The 23,496-nt window shown below is 43.2% G+C and overlaps 1 protein-coding gene across 8 annotated transcripts in view; it reads left to right on the top strand.

The window, feature by feature from the left end:
• Positions 1 to 2,808: 2,808 nt before the first annotated feature.
• The window catches only part of MCF2L (MCF.2 cell line derived transforming sequence like), a 143,174-nt gene continuing 122,486 nt past the window's right edge, over positions 2,809 to 23,496 (top strand). For 4 of the 8 annotated variants that reach the window (XM_072341270.1, XM_072341244.1, XM_072341216.1 and 1 more), the window contains exons 1-2: positions 2,809 to 2,919; positions 11,261 to 11,459. In XM_072341270.1, the coding sequence (XP_072197371.1) occupies positions 11,282 to 11,459 (178 nt within the window). In that variant the 5' untranslated portion in view covers positions 2,809 to 2,919; positions 11,261 to 11,281. Of the gene's footprint in view, positions 2,920 to 11,260; positions 11,460 to 20,614; positions 21,158 to 23,496 lie in introns of those variants that run through there. The other 4 variants (XM_072341279.1, XM_072341253.1, XM_072341225.1 and 1 more) reach the window with 2 other exon arrangements.

The raw sequence follows: 23,496 nt of genomic DNA, 5'->3' as shown, positions 1-23,496 counted from the left end.
GAAGGAAGAGAGGAAATGAAAGGGAATCATTTGCTCCATGCGTCACAGATAACTTTGCACCAAAAGTTGAAAGATTCTGATTCTGTGCCAGCTGCAGAGGAAAACAACAGGACAGATTTTCCATGTCCACTTCCAGTGTGAACTTGCTTGCAATCACACATATTTGCTAAATGAAAGTTCAGGGAGATGCTTGCCCTGTGGATTCCACCACGTCTGTGGGGAACCATTTCCCACTGTGGGATTGTGGAGCTTGCAGAAAGCTGCATGCCTCTGCCAGGCTGCTCCTGCAAGCTTTGCTGTGCTGGGTGGCAGTGGCAAACATCAGCCCCACATCACTGCCTGCTGCTGAGTGCCCCAGCATTGGTTTGGTTACAACAAGAAAGCAGCATGCCTTCTGCTTTTCAGAAAAGTGAGGAGATTTTAAGCTGCGCTGTTGGAAGCGAAGACTTCCTCCACACGAGTTATGGAGTCTGAGGCTTCCCACAATCCCTGCTCCTGTCGCTACAGATTTCCTAGGACTTTCCAAGAGGTAGGTCCAACAGGAGGATTTTCCTTTCTTAGCTGATTCCCTGAGACAGTTTTCTTCCTTCTTTGTTCATTCTCCCAGCACCTCACAATTGCTCTGTGACTGGCCCAGGGAACTAGAGGGGAGAAAACATCCAATGAGTGCCTTTGTATCCAGAAGCCCACAAGTCCTTAAGCAGGTCATGACAGTTCTTAAGCTTGCTGTGCACCTAATTGTGCTGGAAGGCCCACATACTCCGGCAGCAAGCTAATGACAAACAGCAAGTTTAACGCTGAGGCCTAAAAATAGCATTCTGAGTAAGAGTTCACTGTGCTACATCCCTCAGCTTCCATTCAATGCCGTGGGAGTTGAGAGTGACCGACGTGCTCCCTGATCTTAATGTGGAGCAGAGGACAGAAGCAGGAGGATTACACAAGGCTACGTGGTTTGGGATCAGCTGTTCCTTCAGCCCTCTGTAGCTCTTCTGCCACCACCTCCACCTGTGACACCCACACACCTGCAGGGCTCAGCAGCAGAGCAGGTGACCTACAGGCTGATGCATCGATGAGCTGAAAGCCTCCATATCCAGCACAGCACAAAGCTGGAGCCCAACAAATCTGGGTAAGGACTTGGACAAGGATTTCAGTTTTGCTCTAGGGCTGGGTAAAATGTTTCCCGTTGTACCAACTGACTTTTAAAGGCCCAGCATGTGCACTGCTTCAGTGAGCTCAGGAAGGGAATCAACAAGCAGTTGGTGAGCAGATTTCTTTCTCCTTGTAAACAATTAGCTCTTGTCCTAGTCAGTGCGCATGTTGAGTGGCTTGTCCATTTGGTTCCTCCACAAACCGGGTCCTTTTGAGTCAGTCCCATTTGTTACAGTGATAGTCTTGCGTTTCATTAGGAGCTGGTGGGCACCAGAGCATTGCGATGACACCAAAGGATTCCCCAGACACAGCATGCCAAGCCTTCAGCCCTGCCCTTTTGACAGAATGGATTATACCATAGACTGGGTACACTGAAGGCTACTCTGGCTGTTCTAGGTCACTCAGCTTAAGTTTTCGGCCACAAAATACACCTGCAACCAAGAGTCTTTCTATTATTCATGGAGAAAGGGCTGTTATTTTTAGCGAGTTCTTAAGATTTGTACTGAGGTAAATATTTCATACCAGAGGAGGAGGAATTTCTAGAGATACTTTCAGCCACCAGCATGACTGTGTAGAGTCCCCTGAGCCTATGAGTCATGTTTGTTAACGTTCGCAGTGTAACAAGAAGACAGGCGTGTTTTCTGGGCGCATGTTTTCCTCACATCTTGCACAAACATGGCATTTTTTGCAGCCTACCAATGGGATTCTCTACAGTCTGCATCTTCTGCCACTTTAACCACACCTCGGCGATGCTACCCACTCGCAAATCATGCAGCCCAGGATGTGAAGCACAGTGTTCATGTGTTTGCAGAAGGCTCTCAGTGAGTTTTTGACTGAACTATAAGACACGGTTATTTCACAGCCTTGAGAAATCCCAATCCACTTCTATTTAGGACGGGTATCTTAACCTCATTCCAACCCCCTCCTGCTTTCGGCTGCTGCAATGTAAAAGCACACATTTGCTCCAGTGGCTTAGTTAACTTTATTAATTTCTTTAGAACTCCTAAATGTCATCTGCTCCTGACATTTGTTTGAAACTTAGCTGCTTCCCCGCTGAAATCCACCCCAGCTTATTGGCACAGCAGGAACAAAAGAGTATTTTCCATAGAATACAGCATCCTTTTCCAAAGTCAGAGTTACACCAATGAGTGTTCAGGTCGTTATAGAGAGCCATAAGGTCTCTCCTGAGCCTCCTCCAGACTGAACAACCCCAGTTCCCTCAGCCACTCCCCCTAAGAACTGTGCTCCGGACCCCACACAGCTTCGTTGTCCTTCTCTGGACACACTCCAGGGTTTCAACATCTTTCTTGTAGTGAGGGGCCCAAAACTGAACGCAGAACCCAAGGAGCGGTCTCACACAGGGGGAGATACGGATGCCGGTATCTCTGTGGTAACCCCACGGGCTCCAGGTCCACGCAGTACTTTTCCTTTAGGAAGTTTTTTACCACTCGGGGGATATCCGAGTACGAAAGCAAACAAGCACCCATTGTATATTTATTTGCGGCTAAACGAATCCCCTTCCAGCTGTTCAATTGTACGACCCAGAAGACACAAACGCAGCGGTACAGGTGCCCGGGCCGAACAAAGGGCCCCACGCGGGCAACGGGCCGGCGGGGCGCTGACAAAAGGCCGCCGCCCCCCGCCCACATCCACCTCACTGCGGGCGGGGCCCCGCGGCACCTCCCCGCTCGCCGCCGGCCCCGGGGGGAGGCGCTGCCCCAGTCGGGCTGCGAAGCGGTGGCGGCCACCTGGTCCCGGGCAGGGCGTGAGGTGAGTGCCGCCGGGCGGCGCCGACATCTTGCCGGGGGCGGAGGTGGGCCGGGGCGGGGCTGAGGGACATCGGAGCCGGGGCTACTCGGGCTGCCGTTCCTTTCTCTCGTTCCCCTCTCGGTTTCGGTGGTCGCGGGTTCGGACGGTGGGGAGCGGAACAAAGGCAAGCCCGGCAACCTGCCTAAAAGGGACGCTGTAGGGCGGCATCCCTTCTCTCCGGGGAGGATGGCTGGGGCTGTCCCGCCGCGCTGCCCTCTGGTTCCCCGAGCTGGGCTTCTGCTGGAGGTCGGGTTCGGCGTCCCGCAGCGGGAGACAAAGCGCTCCGCTGCTGCGGAGCTGGTGTGAAGGCGCGGCCGGTGCCCGCGGCGGCTGAGCCCAGCGCTGGAGGCGGGATGCTCCTACCGCCGTGCCGCTTGGTCTTGCGGTCGGCCGGCTCTGGGCTATAGAAATAACTGAGGCAGCCGTGTTGTCTGCAGACTTGTTGGGTTGGTGGGTTTGTTTTGTTTTGTTTTCCTGACTTCTGTGTCTTTTTTTTTTTTTTTTTTTTTTTTTTTTGTATCTCCAAGAGGGAAGAAGCTCAAGGGTTTGCCATCTGAAAGCCAAAAAGGAAGATCTGGTTAAAGGTGTTTTTTAGATGAAAACCTGTGCTTTTGGTTTTGTTGTTGTCGTTGGTGGGTTTTTTTCTGCTGTGAAACTCTTATCTCGACATGCTTGCTGACAGGCTTGTTCTGGCAAACCTTCTGTTTGGTTTTAGAAGTGATTTGGTATCAGAGAGACAGAGGGGGTCGGAGCAAAGGCTCAGAGAGCAAATGAGAACCTACCAAACATGCAGGGCCAGGCAGCTGCCATACAGCCCCTTCTCTGCCTTCATCTCCTCGGTAGGGACATCTGGGCAGCATCCACGCCATTCCTTTTATTTTTTTTCTGGTGGACTTTGAAATCTGTGCGTTTCGGATGGTTTCCAGGAGTTACACGTTCCACTGATTCGGGACTATACAAAAGTAGTTACAGAAGTCACCCAGAAGAGCGCTGTTGTGTGAGTGTTCGTGTCAAAGCTGGCACAGCTGCCCAGAGAAGCTGTGGTGCCCCATCCCTGGAGGTGCTCAAGGCCAGGTTGGATGAGGCTCTGGGCAGCCTGAGCTGGCGGGGGGCAGCCCTGCCCACAGCAAGGGTTGGATCTAGATGACATTTAGGTCCCTGCCAACCCAATCCGTTCTGTACCGTTAAAGTCAATTAGGAAGATGAGCAGCAGTATTCACTGCCGAGGCTTTGCGGGAGGTTTCAAACAGCCCTCAGTTTAAATCATCGTAATACACGCGTTTACTTGAAGCTTCTAAGTCTCCTTTGAAGATGAAAGTTGTTGTCAATTGGCGTTTCTAACAGAATTGCTCTGTGGCGTAAATCTATAAGAACCTCATTAGGAAGTACTCAGTGTGGTCAAATTAAATTGAATCCCATGTGGACCAGAAGGAAGCTCGCTGCCCCTTTCCTGAAGGGTCTCCTTTGTCTTGTTGCACAAACTGTGCAGGCGTGGGATGGTGGCAGCACTCTGCATCCCTGCAGGGAAGGCTTCTCGTTCTCAGCACAGCTTGGGCATCCTGCTTTCCTGGCTGTGTTATGGCAAAAGAAGGAATGCTGTAGCTATGAGTCTTGAGAGTTTTTTATTTTATGGGTTATTTCAAAATGCTTTTGGCCTCTGACAGACCGAGTTTGGGCAGGAGGAAGAAGAGAAGAGACTCCCTCTGCAGTAGATGTTCTGTGAGCCCTTTGAAAATGGACACCCTTTGTATGTTTGTCAGCAGGTCTGTGGGGCGAGGTGACCCGGGCTGTCCCCAGAGCCCATGCCCTGTGAGCAGAGGGAAGCACAGCATTCTATAATGGGAGAGAATGCTGCTGCTGTGTGGTCACTGAGCAGTCTTTCCCAGGGGCTTCATCCAGAGGGAGGTCTCTGACATTCCAAATGCTGATATTCCAGTGCCGGTTTCCATAATAAATGATAAATAAACAGAACGTGCCATGTATCTACTGACCTTCAGAAAGCAGCATCTATTTCGTTCGTTTCAACTGAGTTAGCTGGTAGGTAGGGTTTGTGAGCTTGGCTGTGGGCATCTCTGAACTAAACACCTGTCTGCATAGAATGGCAGCACCTTATTTGAGGCTTTGCACATGGAGGGGTAATGCGTTGGTGAGCTGGGAGCTCAGGTGTATCAGCAAGACAGCTTGAATAAGGGGAGGTTTGTCAGTGTTTAAAGTACGGGGTCAAGCACCGAGCCATCTCATTCTCCACAAAACGCTGTGTAGAGCTGTCAGCTTCTATTGTATTTCAGGTTTATTTTAAAAATGAAACAGGGCCTGTCATTCTCTGAGGCTCTGAGGAAAAATCTCTGAAATATGATCCAAGTGAAACCAGATACGGACTATGAGCAGTTCTAAAGAGACATCAACTGCTCTCTGTTTCGTTGTCTTGAGGTGTCAAAACCAAAGGACACAGCGTTCAGGCTGCTGTGATTATCCCTAATGGGTGGAATGAGAAATGGATGGGAATGGGAACTTTGCAGTGTGGGGGCAGTGTGAGGGGGCAGGAGGAGGAGAAATTTAGGTACCTCATTCTGAAAGCTCAGTTTTAGGGATGTAGGTGGTTTGGTGGGAGTCTTAAAGTCTTGGGAAAACATGGTTTTGCTAATAGTGATCTCTAGGCAACTAGAACTCTATAATATGATGCCTTTCTCAAGTTAACGTTCTCCAAAAGTAGCAACCGTTTGTCATCCACTGTTAGATGCCGAGGTTTGTACAAAACAGACAAATCCGCTGCTGCATGAAACTTGAGGCCCTTAGTTTTGTTCTTTTCAACCAGAAGTGGAAATGCTTTTTGTGGCTGGTCCAGACTGGTAAAGGATTTGAGATGTAGCTCACAGTAGGATGCTTGCAGCTGGTGGGCAAGGAAGAGGAGGACATTCTAACTTCTGTCCATACTTGGTTTCATAGTTTCAAGGAGCTCTTCTCTTGCCCTCACACTCTGCTCTGAGGGGCTGGGGCCAGATTGGTGGTGCCTTCTGGAGCCTGTAGCTTGAGAAAGGGAGCAGAAATTGACTCTTTGCTTGTTACTCTTGCATGTACTTGCAGATTGCTGTAGGGAAGGTTGCTTAAGTCTCGGGAGGACTCGACGATGCTGTGTGGTATATGTTCCTTTTCTTTCTCTTAGATGTCTTAAATGCAATGCACAATTCTGAGTTAAATAGCAAGAGATCACATTTTCTTATACGGCCACCCCAGAAGGAGGCGGGAAGACAGCTGAGGGAATTGCAGTTAAACACGTGAGCGTTCCTCAAAAGGGTAATTTCTGTCTGTAAGATGAAAGATTGAACAAATAAGAAAGCATTTCTCTTATTAAAGCCATTTGATTTTTCTCTTGAAGAGGCCTCGGTTTAGCCCTTGCTAAGCAGTCTTGCAGTTTGTTAGAAATTAGCATTTCCTCTGGAAGTCCGCTGATGATTTCTAATGCTTCGTGGAAGAGTTTTAAATAAAAAATGAGAACATTTGTCTTGAAGGACCACTTAGTGTTCAAGTTAAATGTTGATCAGAGCAAAGCTCCAAATGAGGAAGAAATGTAATCTTGAAATTGATTACGTTTTTGATACATGTGAGGGTATTCTGCATGCCCTAGAGATAGAGTTGAGCACATCTGGGGTTTCGCTGCTATTGCTTTATTCTTCTCTGAGCAGAATGTGAGAGGACTCAGGAATGGTAAGAGTAGAAATGCAGTATCTCCATAGGCAGAACTTGAGTAGTTAAATAGCCATTAATAACATCCAAAAAGTCTTCATTGTTTTTATTATGTGATCTATTCTTTATGGCACACTACTGAGTGTGGGTAACATGGACGAATCTGAGTTTAGGTGATGAAAAGCCCCATTTTTGTTTATGAGTGCTCTATGCTCTATCTGAGCGGGAAGGGCCGATGAGCCCTGGGAGATGCGTGTTTTTTTTCCTCCAGTGACAACTTTTGAAAGGTCACAGAATCACAGGGATTGGAAAGGACCTCTGGAGATTATCTTGTCCAACTTGCAAATGGGTTCTTAGACATCTCTGTCTGATGTCTGAATTTAGTAGGAGGCCATCTAGGCTATCACCTGTGTGTACCCCATGTGTTTAGCAGTTTCCCCATGCATTGTGCAATGAGAAGAACAAAGCCAATCCTGCAAAGCACAGAAACTGTAGAGAACACTGCAGCCCAGTTTCATTAACTAAAAATAACATTCTTATCAGAACATTATGGAACGGCTGTAAGTACCATTCCATGTGTTTAAATCCATTCTAAAAGAAAGAAGTCTTGGGTAAAACTATCCAGGCTTTGGGGTCTCATTCCGCCCAGTTTTCCTGCAGAAATCTACACAGCATATTGATGAACTCCCGATCCATCACATGACCTTGCTGTCTCAGCCAATACGGCTGTACAGGGTCATGGTTGCAGAATATGGAGGCAAGTCGGTGAGACAGCTGGATGCCCTAAGTAACTAGTCTACTTTTGAAGGTAATTATTAACTACTCCATTTGCAGTGTTGCTCTTGAGTTAAAAGGCGATTTTGGATGGGAAACAAATCAGTTGAAGTGTGTGAGTGCAGAGCAATTGAAGTACAAAGACTCTTGCTTTCCAAAATTGTTGCTGTTTTATGAACTTAATGGGCAATGTTTGAGGAAAGCCTTTACCTCTTAAGAGATAGCATGGAATGCTCCCTAGTATTATTTCTTAGTATTACATGTTACTGGATTAGTGGCCCTGCACAGACCTTGCCAGCCAGGGCACTGCTTGCAGGGGCTGAGTGCAAAAATGGAGTGTAGGGAACAAGCTCCACCAGCACTCCCAGGCATGGCGAGTGAAGGTCCAGGTCCATGGTGAGGAGCATCAAAATCCATAGCTGGGTCTGAAAGCAGGGCTGCAGCACAGATCTGGGCTCTGCCTTGGGATCAGGGCTCTAGACAGACGCTCCTAGGTTGTAATCATTAGAATTATAGAACTCCCAGAGTTGGAAGGGACCCAAAAGGATCATAAAGTCCAACTCCTGCCTCCACACAGGACCACCCAAAAGCCAGACCAGATGTGTGAGAGTGTTGTCCAGATGATTCTTGGACTCCATCAGCTTGGGGCTGTGACCACTGCCGTGGGGAGTCTGTTCCATGCCCACTATCCTACGGTGACGGAACTTCTCTTGATATCCAGTCTGAGGCAAAAGCTCAGCCCTGGGCTGAACTTAAATGCAGGTAGTGTTCTTGGTTGAAACAGGGCCACAAGAAAGTATTGGTTTTAGCATGTAAAACTGACATTTGGTAGCAGGTATCAAATAGTGGGGTTTTTTGCTTCCTTTTGTTATTTCCCTTGTTACATCAGGCTGGTTGTGGGCATTAGTTTATCTTGAGATGTTCTGAAATCACAAAAACTTGTGTCTGCAGAATCACATCCCCTTGGATCACTGCAGTTCATCTGTCAAGGAAGCTGTGACTACTTGGAACGTTTTGTGTTAGCTTTTAGGACAAGAGATAAGGTTTGATTGTTTGCTTCCCCCTCCTTAGATGTTTTCCAACTTCTAGGCTGTCTCGCTTAAATCAGTCTTGTAGATGTTCCTCTAAGCCACCTCTCTACATGAATAGTATGCAGAATGGCTGTAGTGATTATGTCTCAGCCCTCTCCTCCATTTCCCAGGGTTTTTTTTTTTCCCTGGGCTGCTGGCTCAAAAAGTGAGTTCACATTACTGCTCTTAAAATCAAAATAAAGAAGAGGAGTGGGTCAGGAAACTTAATTAAAGTAGAATGAAGGTCAGAGATGTGTGTCTCTAGCTGCGTGTTTGGATAGAATTATTTCTGGTGATCTTTAGGAGTTTGCATTCCTTGAGGAAAGGCAATAAATTAAAACTTTATTCTGAGTGTAATTTGCTGATTACTGAAGCGCAGATCCAGCTGCATTTCAGCTTAACCTTTCGTAAGAGCCGGGGGAAAATCCTGTGCAACCCTCTGCAATTTTTGCTTCTTCGGAGCTGATTCCCTGTTCCCTCCCCCAGTTTGTGGGGGCAACAAAAGGAGAAATCAGGATCAGAAACTTTAAACTTTTAAGGGACTTCAAGGAAAAGAAGAAATCTATTTGTTTAATGTCTGAAAGGTAATGGAAAGAAATGTCCTGCAACTGAAAGATCTGTTGAAGTGCTGTGAAGTGTTTCTTTCATTAAAACAGCCGGCGCTGCTCTGTTAAGCTGTGTGTGCACGTGTTGCCCAGTTGCACATCAAACACTCGCAGAGGTAGATGCGGCTTAAAAGTAAATACTGTTACTTATGAGCAGCGTGTGTGTGAGTGCAGCTGTACTGAAGGCAAACAGCTTTCTGCTACCTGTGTCACAATGGGGATGTGTGTGCTGGGCATGGGAGGATGGGCAGCTGCAGAATAAGTGGAGCTCGTTGCTTGCAGCTGCATTTCCAGAGCAGTGACAAATGTGGCAAAGCCTCAGAAGTCTGGGAACAGGAAAAGGGAAAATTGTAGGAACTGTACCACTGGCTAAAAATAAAGTGGAGTTGCTATCTTTAATCTGGTGAGAAGATTCACCTTGCTGTGATATTTCAGTGTTTCAACAGGAAATCCTCTCTTCTGTTGAAGAACTGAAATAAGAGGTAGAGATGCTGAACGCTCCTGACGTGATTCCTGGGAGACCTGCTGCTAAATAACGTGGGATTGACTTTTGCTTGTTTGTTTTTTAAGCTGATAACTCTTTTACATCGAGTTAATTTTTTAATGGAGTTTACTTTCTTCAGATCACTGCAGCTGTCACCTTTAAATGTAATGTAGGATTTACTGGAGCAGGTATACATTGGAAGCAGTGGGTTTTAGAACACATGGACATTGTGAAGTGCTTCCTTATCCAGAAAGCATTGCATTTACCCAGAGAAACATGTTGGGCTTGGTGCTTCAGGCACCTTTGGCTCCCCAGTGTGTCCTCTATGGGAGAGGGCAGACAGCCTGGGGGGATGAGGTGTGATTTCCCAAAGGAAATGCACTTTGCAGAATTCCCAAGTACAGTTCAGCAAAGGTAAGTATCTGGGAAGCTCATACAGCGAATGTTGAGTTATCTGTAATTATGGGAAAGGATGGTTTTTGGTAATGTAAAAGAGAAAGAAATGTGGTAGCTCTCTGGCATTTATATATGTAAATGTAGCAACCTGCGGGTGTTTAAGCTCATATTTGCTCCCTTCCCCATAAGCACAAGGAGGGCAGAGAATGAGCTCTGGCTAGAGGGTGTGGGGTTAGGGGGGTTAGGAGCTAAGGGTGCTCCTGTCCCCCTGCTCAGGAAAGAAATCTCAAGGGCCCTGGGCACCAAGTCAAAGCCAAACCTGACTGCTCTGCATTATTGGTTCCCCCTGCCATTCTCCCATCATCAAGGTTTCCTTCAGTCTGTGTGTTTATTAAAGCTTCTCCCAGCAAGTTCAGCTCTCCATAGTGCAGGAAGCATTCTGTCATGTTTTAATCCTTGCATTCATTTGCTTTTTGCCAGCTCACACTCTGGGGTGCTCTTTCACCTGCTTCAATTGGCTTTCCAAATATTGACTCAGCCTTCTGAAAATGCTGAGTGACATCGCTCATTTTTGCCTTCATACAGTTGATACTAAGACTGCATGAAATATAGTATTTGTATATTGTTTTTTGTGTATGTGAGGGGCTCGCTGCCTTACAATATAACCATTCTAAAAAGCTACAGGAGACTCCTGACATTAGTAGAATCATAGAATCATAGAATTACTCAGGTTGGAAAAGACCTTGAAGATCATCAAGTCCAACCGCAGCCTAACCAGTAGCCTATCTCTTAAAAAACAACCACGAAACAACACCACAACAACAAACCTCTGCTAAATCATATCCCTGAGTACCACATCCAAACGGCTCTTAAACACATCCAGGGATGGCGATTCAACCACCTCCCTGGGGAGCCCATTCCAGTACCTAACCACCCTTTCTGTAAAGAAGTTCTTTCTAATATCCAACCTAAACTTGCCCTGGCGCAACTTGAGGCCATTTCCCCTCGTCCTGTCACGTGTCACTAGTGAGAAGAGACCTGCCCCACTCTCTAGTATTTTGGATACTCTTCCACGGATGGCTGCTATGAATTGCATGTGATGCCATAGGTGGCTACTACAAACTGCATGGATTTGTTTTCTTCAGATGAAACCGAATCAGTAATCTGTTTGTAACTGTCGATCTTGGCACTACTTGAGGGTTTTCTTTTCAGTAGTTATGGGGTTTTTGTGTGTGTGTGTGAGCGAGATTTGGCAGCAAGTGATTTTCTGTCTGTTCTTTGATTTACAGAAACCGACACAGAGCCTTTTCATGTCTGACTATTGGTACTGGAGGCTGGTCCCGTGCAAAGAAACCGGAAGCTGTAACTGTTTTGCAACAGCCAATCAGTCTAATGAGGAGAAAGAAGAAGACACGAGCCACCAGGTTGTGGTGTCAGACATCATGCAGCTTGTGCGAGACAAGCAGGAGGTGCCAGAAAGCACAGCAGGTGAGGGACAAATGTGGTGTGTTTTGGAAATGGTCCTTCTGGCTGCCAGGATGTAATAGGGGAAGGAGTGATGGCTTTGAATGTCTCATCACAAGCAGTGAGTATAGGGAAGGGAACCCAAATAAAGCAGTTGCCAAGTATTGGCTCGGGGGAGGGTGGTGTCACAACAAAAACAGACATCTGGGGGCAGTCAGCAAGGAGTGAGGGCTTTTACTCAGGAGTATTGATGCTTGCCTTAAGAAATTAAAACAATTGCATAAATTAATTGATTAGCAAAAAATAGTCATCCCAGAGAAACCTGACCTACCTTCCTACTGCTTTAAAATTGTGCTCTGGAGAAACTGCTCAGAAATGCAAGAATAAAATAGCTCTGTACTTCACCGTGCTTTTGTTGCCCTGGTCCATAAGCTGAAGAAAAATGTAGTGAGTGCTGGTATGCAGTGACAGGATTAAGAACTCATTTTTCCCCCTGCCATGTGATCTTACATTTACTCATATAGGAAATTGTTACAGACCTTTGCCTTGATACTGATGTAGATGGACTACAGTGCTATAATGTGATAAACTTTTCAAATGGATAGTGACTGGTCTTTATTAATACATATTCCTTTGATTTTATTAAGTTACATATATAAGCCTCCTAAGTCATTGCGAAATATCTGCAGGTATTCATGCAAACCTCTTTAGCTAGAAATATGATCCAAAACCAGACAGGTGAAGTCAACTGAAATGCAATTTTGCATTTAATATGTGATTACAAGGCAGGCTATGACTCCTTTGCAGTAACAGCAAAGGGGGGAGGGGGGAAAGAAAGTGGTTCTTTTAGACTGAATAAGCTAACAATACTGGTGCAACCACAGAAGAAAGTTATTCATGTTCTGCTGTAGCTTAGCAGGGAGCAGTTACTAGAGTATTCGTTATTCTTGTACTAATGAGGTCTCAGCCAGGGTATGCTTCTTTTGAGAGCAACAAAAAAAAACCCTAACTCTCAGAAATTCCAGGGCTCATCAGAAATTGACAAAACAGAACTTCTATGGATATCATAAGAGTTCATCTAGATTACAACATGTTCTCTAAAACAGACTTTTGTAAGCCAGTGAGAGAGGTCTCAGCCTCTCTTGCAGCCTGATAATACTGTAGTGTGGAGAGGATCTTGCAGCTCTTCTAAGTTAAGCAACGTGTTGCCATTGATGAAGTTTTAATGCCTTTGTTCCCTCTCCAGGAACTCATCTGCTATGCTACTGATACTATATTAACAGCAGTATTTCTACTGCAGTGTTTTCCTAGAAGTTATAATAAGGTCTTCCTTGTGCCTGTGAATTTACTCATTTTTGCTTGAGAACGTTTTGCATCTTGGATGAGTTAAAAGCTTAGCTTGGGAACTGTAGGTGAGGAAACATGTACAATGCAGCTTCAAGCAAAATGTAACCAAGATGGAAGCAGGACAATGTCCAGCTGAGTTGTGTTGCCTTGTTTCAATTTGTGTGGCGTAATAAATACATCTTTCCCACTCTTCAGAAGAAGTTGGAGAACATGGAGCGTGGAGAAAAGATGGAGCTGTGAAAAGCAGTCACGAGGCTTTAAACATAATAATAATCCAGCAGATCTATCATTTCTCAGTACCTGTTGTGCTGGTCTATATAGATTGAACTTCAGGAGCACTGTGCTTGGAGGCCTGTTTACATAACACTTTTTGTTTGGGGCCTTTCTGCTCTGATGACGGCCTCCTTGAAATGACTGTCGCCCTTTTTGTTTCTTTGTTTGTTTGTTCAGTTTCGATCTGTTTGGAGTGAGATGAGGGTTTTTTTTCTTCTTTTAACCACCTGCTAAGCCAGTAGGAAAGCAGAGTGAATCTTTAAGACTTTGTGGTGTAAAAATTTGCTAGTGTAGCATCTTCAGAACCTTAATTGCCATTGCTGTAACAAGTAGCAACAGGGGTGTTACAGTTAAAACTTCATTATGGCATAAGGATTATCATGGCTGCCTAGGCTTTGAGAAATCAGGGGCATGGGTGACTGCTGATTGCAAAGCTTGATGTCTCTTCAGTCCATACTTATCTGGAAGGACATAATGAAGCAAAAGTGTGTGTATATATATATATTTAACATTTTAATTTTAAATTATAATAGGTGTCTTTTCACCATTTTATTCAGTTATGAGGGTTTTTATGTAAGAAATTAAATGGCAGCTGAAAAGACAGCTGAACGAATATGTGATGTGCCAATTCTAACAATTGTAAACGTGCTGTAAAACAGATCATCAGCTGCTGTATTCACAGGCACTTGAAATGCTCATCTGTTACATTTACTTGCTCTCGGAAATAAATGAATTCGATACTATCTTAAAATCACAAATTGCTTGTTTTGGATACATAAACACCGCAGTGGTCCTTCCTAAATTCCTTCTATTCCTTGATGTCTACAAATTCAGACTTTAAAAAGGCTTAACTAAAAAGAAAGAGATTTAAAATGGCATCTTAGAAGCTTCATCTATTGGCATTCAAGAGCGGCAAGTTAAACCTGTGTGGTTTTAGGGACACATCCTCCATTTATGCAATGTATTTGGAAAGTTCCTTGATTCATGGAGCTGTTTATATTCTTAAAGACTCTGTCAGACTCAGTATCTCATTGGTATTTTATTTTCATTGTCAAGGTTGTGTGCGTTACAATGTACCACAAGTCACTACTTGATGGAAAGCTTTTTCAAAGGATTACGTATAAACTGGGTTAATACAGGTGGCTGGTATATGTAGATAATGAGGCTATAAATACCAAGCCAAATATTGTCACTGACATTGTTTACATAATTTAAAAAAAAGTCAAATTAAGAAGGAAATTTGTGGGGCAGTCAGGAACTCCTGTGTCAGACTTCCATATGCAGCTGCATTTCTTTCCCTTGAGTGACAACATCTTGTTGTAATCTGATTAACATAGGTACATCTTCTGTGGAATAAAGATGGCGTTACAAGCATCTGGAGCTGTCTATGCAGATGCTAAATAGCCTGTGACCTTTCTTGCCTTCAAATATAACCAGTGGGGAGTCCCTAAGCTGTAATGCACAAGCTACTTAGTGATACATGGTGTAGAGCTGGGGACTACTGTTAGCATCTGCTATAATGCTGAAGGGGGAGCTTGAAATGTATCTTTTTATTTGTGAATGTAAAGCTGGGTTTGCCGTAACTGTTGGCTAAGAAAGTGTTCTGCTCTTTATCTGTCTGTCTACTTGGTGGCAGTGGGTTGTCACTAAGGGGCTGGCTGAATCTTACCATGGGAGTTTTATGTCCATGTTGAGCTGTCTGTTTAGCACTAAAAGTTTGATATGAGATGTGTATCCAAATAAGATGTAGCATGTGTTATCATAGTATCATAGTATCGTGCGAGTTGGAAGGGACCTTAGAGATCATCGAGTCCAACTCCCGGGATTCGAGCCCTCTAGTGTAGCAGAGCGGCAGTTTTACCCCTTGCGCCACAAGGGGAATTCGAACCCGGGCCCTCTGGTGTTGCAAGCGGTGGTTATGTGTGTACAGTTAATATTTCTCATGTTTCAAGGATATTTGCTTACAGCTGAACTCATTTTTGTAAGCAAATCTCTTGACAGATCTGTTTCTTTACTGGCCGTGCTATGGCTGCTCTCAGTCTCAGCATGTGTATATGAGCAAATGATTGTTTATTAGCTGAAAGTCCTGTATTCTACTAAAACTGAATTTGTATTGAAGGAATTTGGCAAGTTCACAGGAATTAAACTCCTCAAAATGAGACAGTTATTTCCAATTAGCTTTAAACATGTTTTAACAACACAGAGAGGAAAACACTGGCATGGTGCACTTCATCTGTATTGCACTGCTGATTTAAATAATAGAGCATGGAAATCCCAGCTTGATTAAAATCACTAAGAATCTTGTCAGGATTTTTGTCTAAGTCTTAAGCTGTGCAGGTGAGCTAGCCTCTTAAATTAAATTAATACGGAACACCTTACTCTAATTCTTTGCTTCTTGGGGATAACAGCAAATACGGAATATATTAAAATAAATTCCTGTTCAGCTAGCAGCATTCAGTTCAAGAAGATAGAGCAGAAAAGCTCTGTTAGTGTAAAAAGACACTGCCAGGTGGAAAATGAGCCAGAGAGAGGGGTATTTTGGTAACGTCAGCAGTTGTGTTCAGAATATGTACATGTATGTGTGCCCAGCTCTGTGCTGAGCACACCAAGTGGTTTCAGCTGCTCCTTGCAGACCTTGCCCTACAGACCCTTCATCTTTGTAACCCTCCTGCTGCCACTGTCTTAATGGTTTTATGTTCTTACATTGTAGTGCCTGAACCTGCACTCAGTGCTGAAGGTGAGGCTGCAGCAGTGCAGAGCAGAGCAGGACAGTGGCTTTCCTTACCTGACTGGCAGTGCTGGGCATGATGCATCCTAGGGCACAGTGAAGTCATCAGTGTTTGACCATTGCATCAGCCACAAGCACTTCCCTGTTTGCAAGCAGTGTGTCTAGTGGGCCACCTTCACTTGCTGGCTCAGTCACACTGTATGGGAGATTGGTAATCACAGCCTGAACCTCTGATTAATCAGCTGAGGCAAGTATGGGGTCAGCTGTGGGAGCACAGGTGAGAGTGATGTAGCTGTGCTCCCAGAAGGGGTGGTGCTCGACTCCATCCACTCTGAGACCTCATTTAAGGGCTGACTCCCACTGATGCAGCATCTCTTGGAGATCACTCACCAGTGAGGACTGCCCCAGCTTCTTCAGCCAAGGCACCACCACTGGTGAGTTTTCCTTTACTCTTACCTTCTGTACATTTGCTACCATCTGTATATTAATAACCAATACACACACCTATACCAAAATGTATTGCTCCACCTATGTCAGAAATCTCCTAGACTATATCGAAGTTGATGTGTTCTTGAGTACTGGCATTTTAATATTGTGTAATGAAGTATGAAATTATTTTCTATCACTATTAAACTAGTAAAAACAAACACATTTTTCTTGGGTTTCCACACGTTAATTTTAGGTAGCCGTATATGCCTTTTTGTTTATGATCTACTTGAAATATATGGCCATTTTATTTAAAGATATAGCAGCCATTTGTCATTTATTATGGAAATTAATTGCTTTTGCAATGCCTCTCTCTTTTGATTTCCATCATGCTTCACTTTTCAGGTATTCTCCATTTGGAAGAAGTATTAGATGCCTGCTGAAATTGAAATAGGAGAGCTTTGCCAATTCTGTTTAGACTCCAGCTTAAGTACCTTTGTGATTTTGGTACCTCGTGTGTCTCAAAGAAATAGGAAAAGTGCCTAAGCAGAAGCATAATTGAAATTTGTCAGGTGTGATGTCTCTAACCTGTTTAGGCATTCTGTAAATCCTGTTTGGTTGCACCTGTAGACAGTGGATGTCTTTGTAAATCTTCTTGATTATAATCCCTGCACAAGAAAAAAGATGAATTCTGTGATAGAAACTGACTTATTCTTCTGAAAGGGTAATGTATGACCTGAGACACATCTTAGGGATGTGATTCCTGTGTTACGAAGGGCAGTCACATGGTGGGTTTAAAGTTCTTCCTGTGCTTCCAGAACAGTGGGTAGTGTGCTGGGTTTGGCATATGGGGTTAAAGCTGTGGATGTAAACTCTAGTTCTTGCATGGGTGCAGTAGAAACCATCCAAGCTACAAGTTTCACACGCTGTTTTAATGTCTCTCAGCACCACCGGTAAACATTTAAGGAAGAAGTGATGAGTTAAATTGATCATCTGGCTTCCAGCTGGACCATTTGTCATGGAAATGAATTGCTTTGCCTCTGTTCTAGCAATATGCTGATGAGATTTGGGGTTCAGTTGTTGCCTCTGGCTCCAAGGAATTACTCAAGGCTGAATGATTCAAATGATTAAATACATACACGGATTTACTGGACTTAAATCAATGCACACTCTCCCGGTGTTTAAAAAGCCAAGCCAGCTCTACAGAGGAGGGTGGTTTGATAACAGAAATATTGGAAAATGATGAGATAAACAGTGTAAGTTTTATCTTTTTTTTTTTCAAGTATATTTTTGCATTTTGCTGGGACTACTACAAGTGCTTATGTACAAAAAATAACATATGTAGAAACCTTCTTACTGTTGAAAATATACAGGTGTCACAGAGCTCTGTTTTACATTATCCTGTGGCACCAACTGCAGAATAGATGCATGCTGATACAACGGGGTTTCTTGGCTGTTGAGTATTAGGCTGTTTTAGAGTTAAGCTATAATTGGTTAAATGACCAGCTGTCAAAGGAGAACTTTTCCTCTAGCTAAAAAGGAGGCGCTTATTTTAATTGCTAGAGGCTAAAAAGAATTTATTGAATTTGGACATGCAATTTCAGTTACTCAGTGAGCAGCTTTATTTTTTCATCTCAGCTTATCAGATCTATTTAAGCCTATTTGTTGATCATTAGTTTCATTAGAAAAACTGTGGCTCTTTAAAATTATTTTTGGCACATAATTAAGCTGTTGCCTCTAGTCTTTAAATATCATCTAAAATAACTTTTGAATGGTTTAATATATTTTCTACTGACAGTCGCAAAACATCTTTGTGCACGGAGAGATGAAAATGGAATTGGAATTGCATCTGGAGCTGGCTGATTTAAACTCACTGCTATCAGATTGGCGTGACCTCTTTTGCAGAAGCTTATTTGGGGAAATGTGCTTTTGCTAATTACTGTGTATGCCATAGCCCGGTTGCACGTGTGCCTTCCACTGAGGTATCACCTTGGGGTAGAACAGCTACAATGAAAATGATGGATGGACTCTGTTTCCTTGTAAGAAAACAGCAGCAGAAAATAATCTAGGATTAACTGCTGCCAAGGAGACCAGTCTAAAAGGCGAAGCTTCCAGAGAAACCACATATCACTTCTGCTATGGTTTCTGGGAGGTTGAGGAATGGTTCTTGAAAAGCTAGGCAGCCTTACCAGCAGCTACAATTTGCAGTAAGGTGTGTGGGTACATGCATGAGGTTGTGTATGTGCAGAGAAGCTACTGGGGGGACCTTCATAGCGATGCAAGGGGTTGCAAAACAAAATCCAGTTGGACCATGGCTAGTGCGCTTAGAAACAGAATCTACTCTCTTAATGTAGCCTGAAGCATCTCCCTCTGACATTGTATGCACTGAGGAGAGTTGGTTGTTCTTTCAGAGCTAGAGGAGTGGGGGGATAAATCTGCAGAAATACCCCATTACGCATGTTGAAGAAGTCATATTTCTTCTTTTTTTGCCCTCCCTATAATTACTTAAGTTGTGGAACACCTCTTGTTTTAAAACATATATACCATCCTAATGTTTTTCATAGAAATTTGCTGTCCATTGGCCTAATTCCAGCTCTGAACAGCAGTGCGGTATAATGTATGGAGCACTTCATTTCACAGGAGTTGGCTGTGCCTGCTCTTTTCACTGCTATGAAATATATTTTCATAAGAAAGCTATAAATGGGATTCTAGTATCATAATGTGTGTGCAACCAGCCCTGGATTGAGTGAGAAAGTTATTCTCCTGGTATTTTTTTGCAACCTGGAGGGCTCCAGCAGGGAGTTTTGTTCTTTGTGCTTCAGAAGAGGATGCTGCTCAGCAGAGTGCAGGAAGGAACAGCATTGGTGCTCGCAGAACCTCGGTGGTATTCAGGCATTCAAGTTCAAGGAGATGATCCCCAGTCTCTTAGTAATTCCTGTGATGTTCTTTCTGGTAAGGGCTGAGCTCCTTCAGGTTGACACCTTTGAGTTTTCCCAGAGCTGCTGCCCTCTTGAGAAGGTTGGTGTGAGTTGTGTTCTTCAGCCTCTTGGGCTGCTACAGATGCCTGGTGTGCACCTCAGTGAGCTTCTCAAGAGGCAGGACTTGATCACTGGATCAGAGTGGGCAACAGGAAAGTGAGACCTACAGATTCATGGAACATGCCAAGTTGGAAGGGACTTCTCTATTATAGGGACCGTATACTGGCTCTACACAGATAAACCCAAAATTCAAACCCCGTGTCTCTGAACATTATCCACACACTCCTTGAATTTCAGTGCTGTGACCACTGCCCTCAATAGAAGTATAGATTGTTTTGTCTTCCACAAAGCCTCAAATCTACATGTGTTTCTGTTAAGAAGTTTAGATACCAAGTTTGAATGAGTGGATGTCATTACAGAAGGCCAGTGCTGGGCATCACAAGTCCAAAATCCTTGTTGATCTTTGTCTTTAGCTTTTAATAAGTTCATGTGTAATAATGATGCTTTCAAGAACTTTTGTGCAGTCTGAGGTCTGAGCTGGCTAGTTATTAGTTACTGCTTTTTACTTATTTTTTTTTTTTTTAATCAGGAAAAAATGTTTAATGACTAGGAAAAACAGATTTAAAGAGCAAAAGGGGGGGGTGTAATAAGCTTTGCTGCATGAACTTGAAGGCTGTTTGCACACTTCTGCTGGCAAAATTCCCATCACTGGTTCTGTTAGCACAGCATATCTAATATCCCTCAAAGATGTAATAAAAATATCTGGTCTCCAGATGGCAATGGTAAGTCACTGCTATTTTTATCCAACTTCATACTGGGTTTGTTTTGTTGTTGGAGTGGTAAATATAGACCAAATTCATGTGTAAATCTTCAGTTTTTTCAGCTCAGGTTATGCAAAAGTACATAAAAGTATGTAAAGATAGATGCTGTACGTATTTTTTGCTTCTGAGTCTGGCTCTTCAATCTCTTCAAATACACTGTATCTTGCCCCTTCATGTCCAGTAGATGTTGCTGTTGAATCACCAACTCTGAAAGAGGAGGTATGGTAAATATTCTAGTATTTTATGTGGACAAAGGAGGTCTAAATTTGCAAAAGATGCAATGTCTGTAGGTTTTTTTCATTTATATATATCAGCTTGGGAACCTTCTACATAAATGACAAGAAAGAGATGTACGTAGTAGTGAGTTTTAATGTCCTGTGCAACAAAAGTGATTTTCTAGCCTGCATCTCTGTTATGGTTTTACTTAATATTTTATACTCTCATCCTAAGAAGCCTAAATCGTGTTGGCCATGGTGATATCTCCATAGCATGGTACAATTTTGCAAATCTATTCCACATGGTTAGAATTAGCATTCCTGCAGCCTCTTTGGGTCGATGTTGTTCCTTGGAAGCTTGGGGTATTGCCAGGTTGTTAGAGCACTTTTTAGAATGAAAACCCATGACGTGAGGGTGTTTTTTGCTTGCTCTTACTGAAGGAGAAGGATCAGGGGAAGCTGATCACTATAGGACATTAAAAGAGGATATAGAGGAAAAGATTTATAGGTAGCGCATTTCCTTTAGTAACACCGGTTCAGTAAGATTATATGTGGAGGGGAAAAAAACCAAAACACATATTAATTCTGGTCTTCTAACAGAGGCTGAAGAATAATATGATACTGAATAGAATAAATGCGTGAATAAATTACTAAATAAACAAGTGATCAGCACTGTTGAATTTTCTTTTGCAATTACATTGGAAAACATCTGCAGCTATTGGTTTCCTTGGAAACAAATTCACTGCAAAAGCAAAACGCACTGCATTGAGTCTGTCCTTTTTACTGCATTTGAGAAGAGTTTGATGTGTGCACTTGGACATTATTACTACATTTGTTTCTCAAATGCTGTGTCATCTATGCTTCTCTTGCATAAAACACATAATCAAGGGAGATGGGCTGCACGCATTGGATTTTGGACAGAAGAATAAGCAAGGTTGGTATTTACAGAAGTAAAAATGGACAGTGTGTGTGTGTATATATATTCTATAGCATCTAGTTCACTGCACACTTAATTTTAGTCTAACCTTTTAAGCTTAATGCTATTGTCTGCAAACTGTTGCAGTCTTAGCTGGATTTTGGTGATCAGTGTGCTGCTGAAAATAATTGCTAGTACATTTGCCTCATGGTACAACTTTGGCAAGACACTGGCTTTGTTTGTATTTTATTTAATAAATTCAGTGTGGGGTCCATGTATGCGTTCTCTCAGAAGAGCATTTTCGTTCTGGCTGTGACAGGAGTATGATTTCATGTGTTGTGTTAGGATATTGCTGTGGTACATGTGATGAGCTTCAACTGTTCAAGCCAAAAACAAATCTGTGCAACAGTGTGGTTTGTGTAATTATATCAGGAAGAATTTAAAACTTTTATTTGCACTATTGTATTTTGTGAAAGAGGAGTTATGTTAAAAAAGCATTAAATAAGAATTGTTTTTGACCGGTTTCTTTAATGCAGCTTTATGTGAGTAACTGAGTCACAGGTATGTGTGACAGAAGTCATATCTGGGACTGTTTTCTGTTAGTAAAAAGGTTTTCCAAATGTACTGGAAAAGTAACATGCAGCACTAAGAAGTCTGTGATATATGGAAGAAAGATTTTAACCCGTGTTGACAAAACATTGGCTGTAGCTTGGCAAATATTACAGAGACATCTGGCAGTGATTCCAATTCTAAAATAGTTTCTATGGTATCCAATAAAACTATTTTTCTCTCTAAAAGAAGGCATCTGCCCATGTAAAATTATATGTAAACTTAGGTATTATGTCCTTCGCATTCAGGAGTTTACTTGTTTGTATTCATCAGTCTCTGTTTCTAAGACCTTGCTGTGTTTGCTACCTCCAGCAGATAATGCTGTCTGTCTTGGCTGAGGTATATCTTTTTAAAGAAATCTCTCTAGAATTCTAGAGCCATAAAATGGCCTGGGTTGAAAAGGACCACGATGATCATCTAGTTTCAACCCCTTGCTATGTGCAGGGTCACCAACCACCAGACCAGGTAGCGCAGAGCCACATCCAGCCTGGCCTTGAATGCCTCCAGGGATGGGGCATCCACAGCCTCCTTGGGCAACCTGTTCCAGTGTGTCATCACTTCACTTGAAGTGAAGTATTCATGGATCTTCTTTTATTACTATTTCCTTTGGGTGCTCCAAGTTACTGATATTAACAAAGAGTTGTTGGTGTGCTCTCTATACAAAGTAAGACTTCTGGAGGATTAGGGAGGTACGAGTGGGTAGATGCACTGTCTTTTCCATGAGAAACTGGTCTTTAGTTTTAATTGCAAAAGGCAGGAGCACAGGTAGGAAAAGTGTAGAAGAATTATTTGTATATCATCTTTTATTCATGGTCTGTCTTGCAAATCCCGTGCTTCATCTCCTTGTTGACATTTAAAAAGCTAGAAAACAACTACAAAAATATTTATTCTGTTGCAAAGCAAGCAGTGCAGTTCCTTGATCAGCTCACTGCCTAATCCCATGAAAGCAGGAAAATCAAAGTCGAGCCATATAATAACTACTATCACTTTTTCAAAGCTTTTTGTCTGTGCTCTCTTCCCATACTTCTGCTAAAAACCCGATGCTCCATTCACTTTGCTTCATGTGGCAGCAAAAAGAAATTGGGTATTTAGAGAGATGAAATATGGTAACCGTTTTCACAGATAACATTGTGTAATTCAGAGCTCTTGGATAGTTAAACAGTATCTGACTTCTGTATTTGATAACACCATTGTAAGCATTATTTGATAGGGTGGGTTGTTTGTTTGGTTTGTTTCATGCATTTCTTTTATTTTTACCCCAAATAGCACTGCTATTGAAGTTACTTGTTGATTTTGATATTTTTACCTTCGTCAAAGGCATTCCTAACAGTGGCAGATCCAACTGTATTAAAGACCAAGGATACCAAGGTGACTTTTTTGTTAATGCGTGTTTGTTTCTTCTAAGGTCAGTCAAGGTCTTGAAGGAAGTAAATGGCTCCTAGAATGGTGCTAATGCAGAGCTATCACTAGGGAGTGAAAATAACTCTTTTCCTTTTGTACATATTACTGCTTTCCAGTGCAAGCTGTCTGGCATCCTCAAGTTTCCTCTACATGCTGCCCTTTGCAATCACAGCTTTTAAATAATGCAGTGATACAATAATTCTTTTGTTCCTTGAAATCTCTCCGAGGCCTACTGTTCTGACAGCAGTTGTGTTTAAGCACTGTGTGTTGTGACAAATATATGACTGTGTTCAATGAAATAACATGAGATGCTTTCTCTTATGTGTCTGACAGCCTTGTGTATTTTT

Source organism: Excalfactoria chinensis, chromosome 1, assembly GCF_039878825.1.
Source record: "Excalfactoria chinensis isolate bCotChi1 chromosome 1, bCotChi1.hap2, whole genome shotgun sequence".
In the NCBI taxonomy this organism is placed as follows: domain Eukaryota; kingdom Metazoa; phylum Chordata; class Aves; order Galliformes; family Phasianidae; genus Excalfactoria; species Excalfactoria chinensis.
This window is presented reverse-complemented; position numbering and strand designations above follow the sequence as displayed.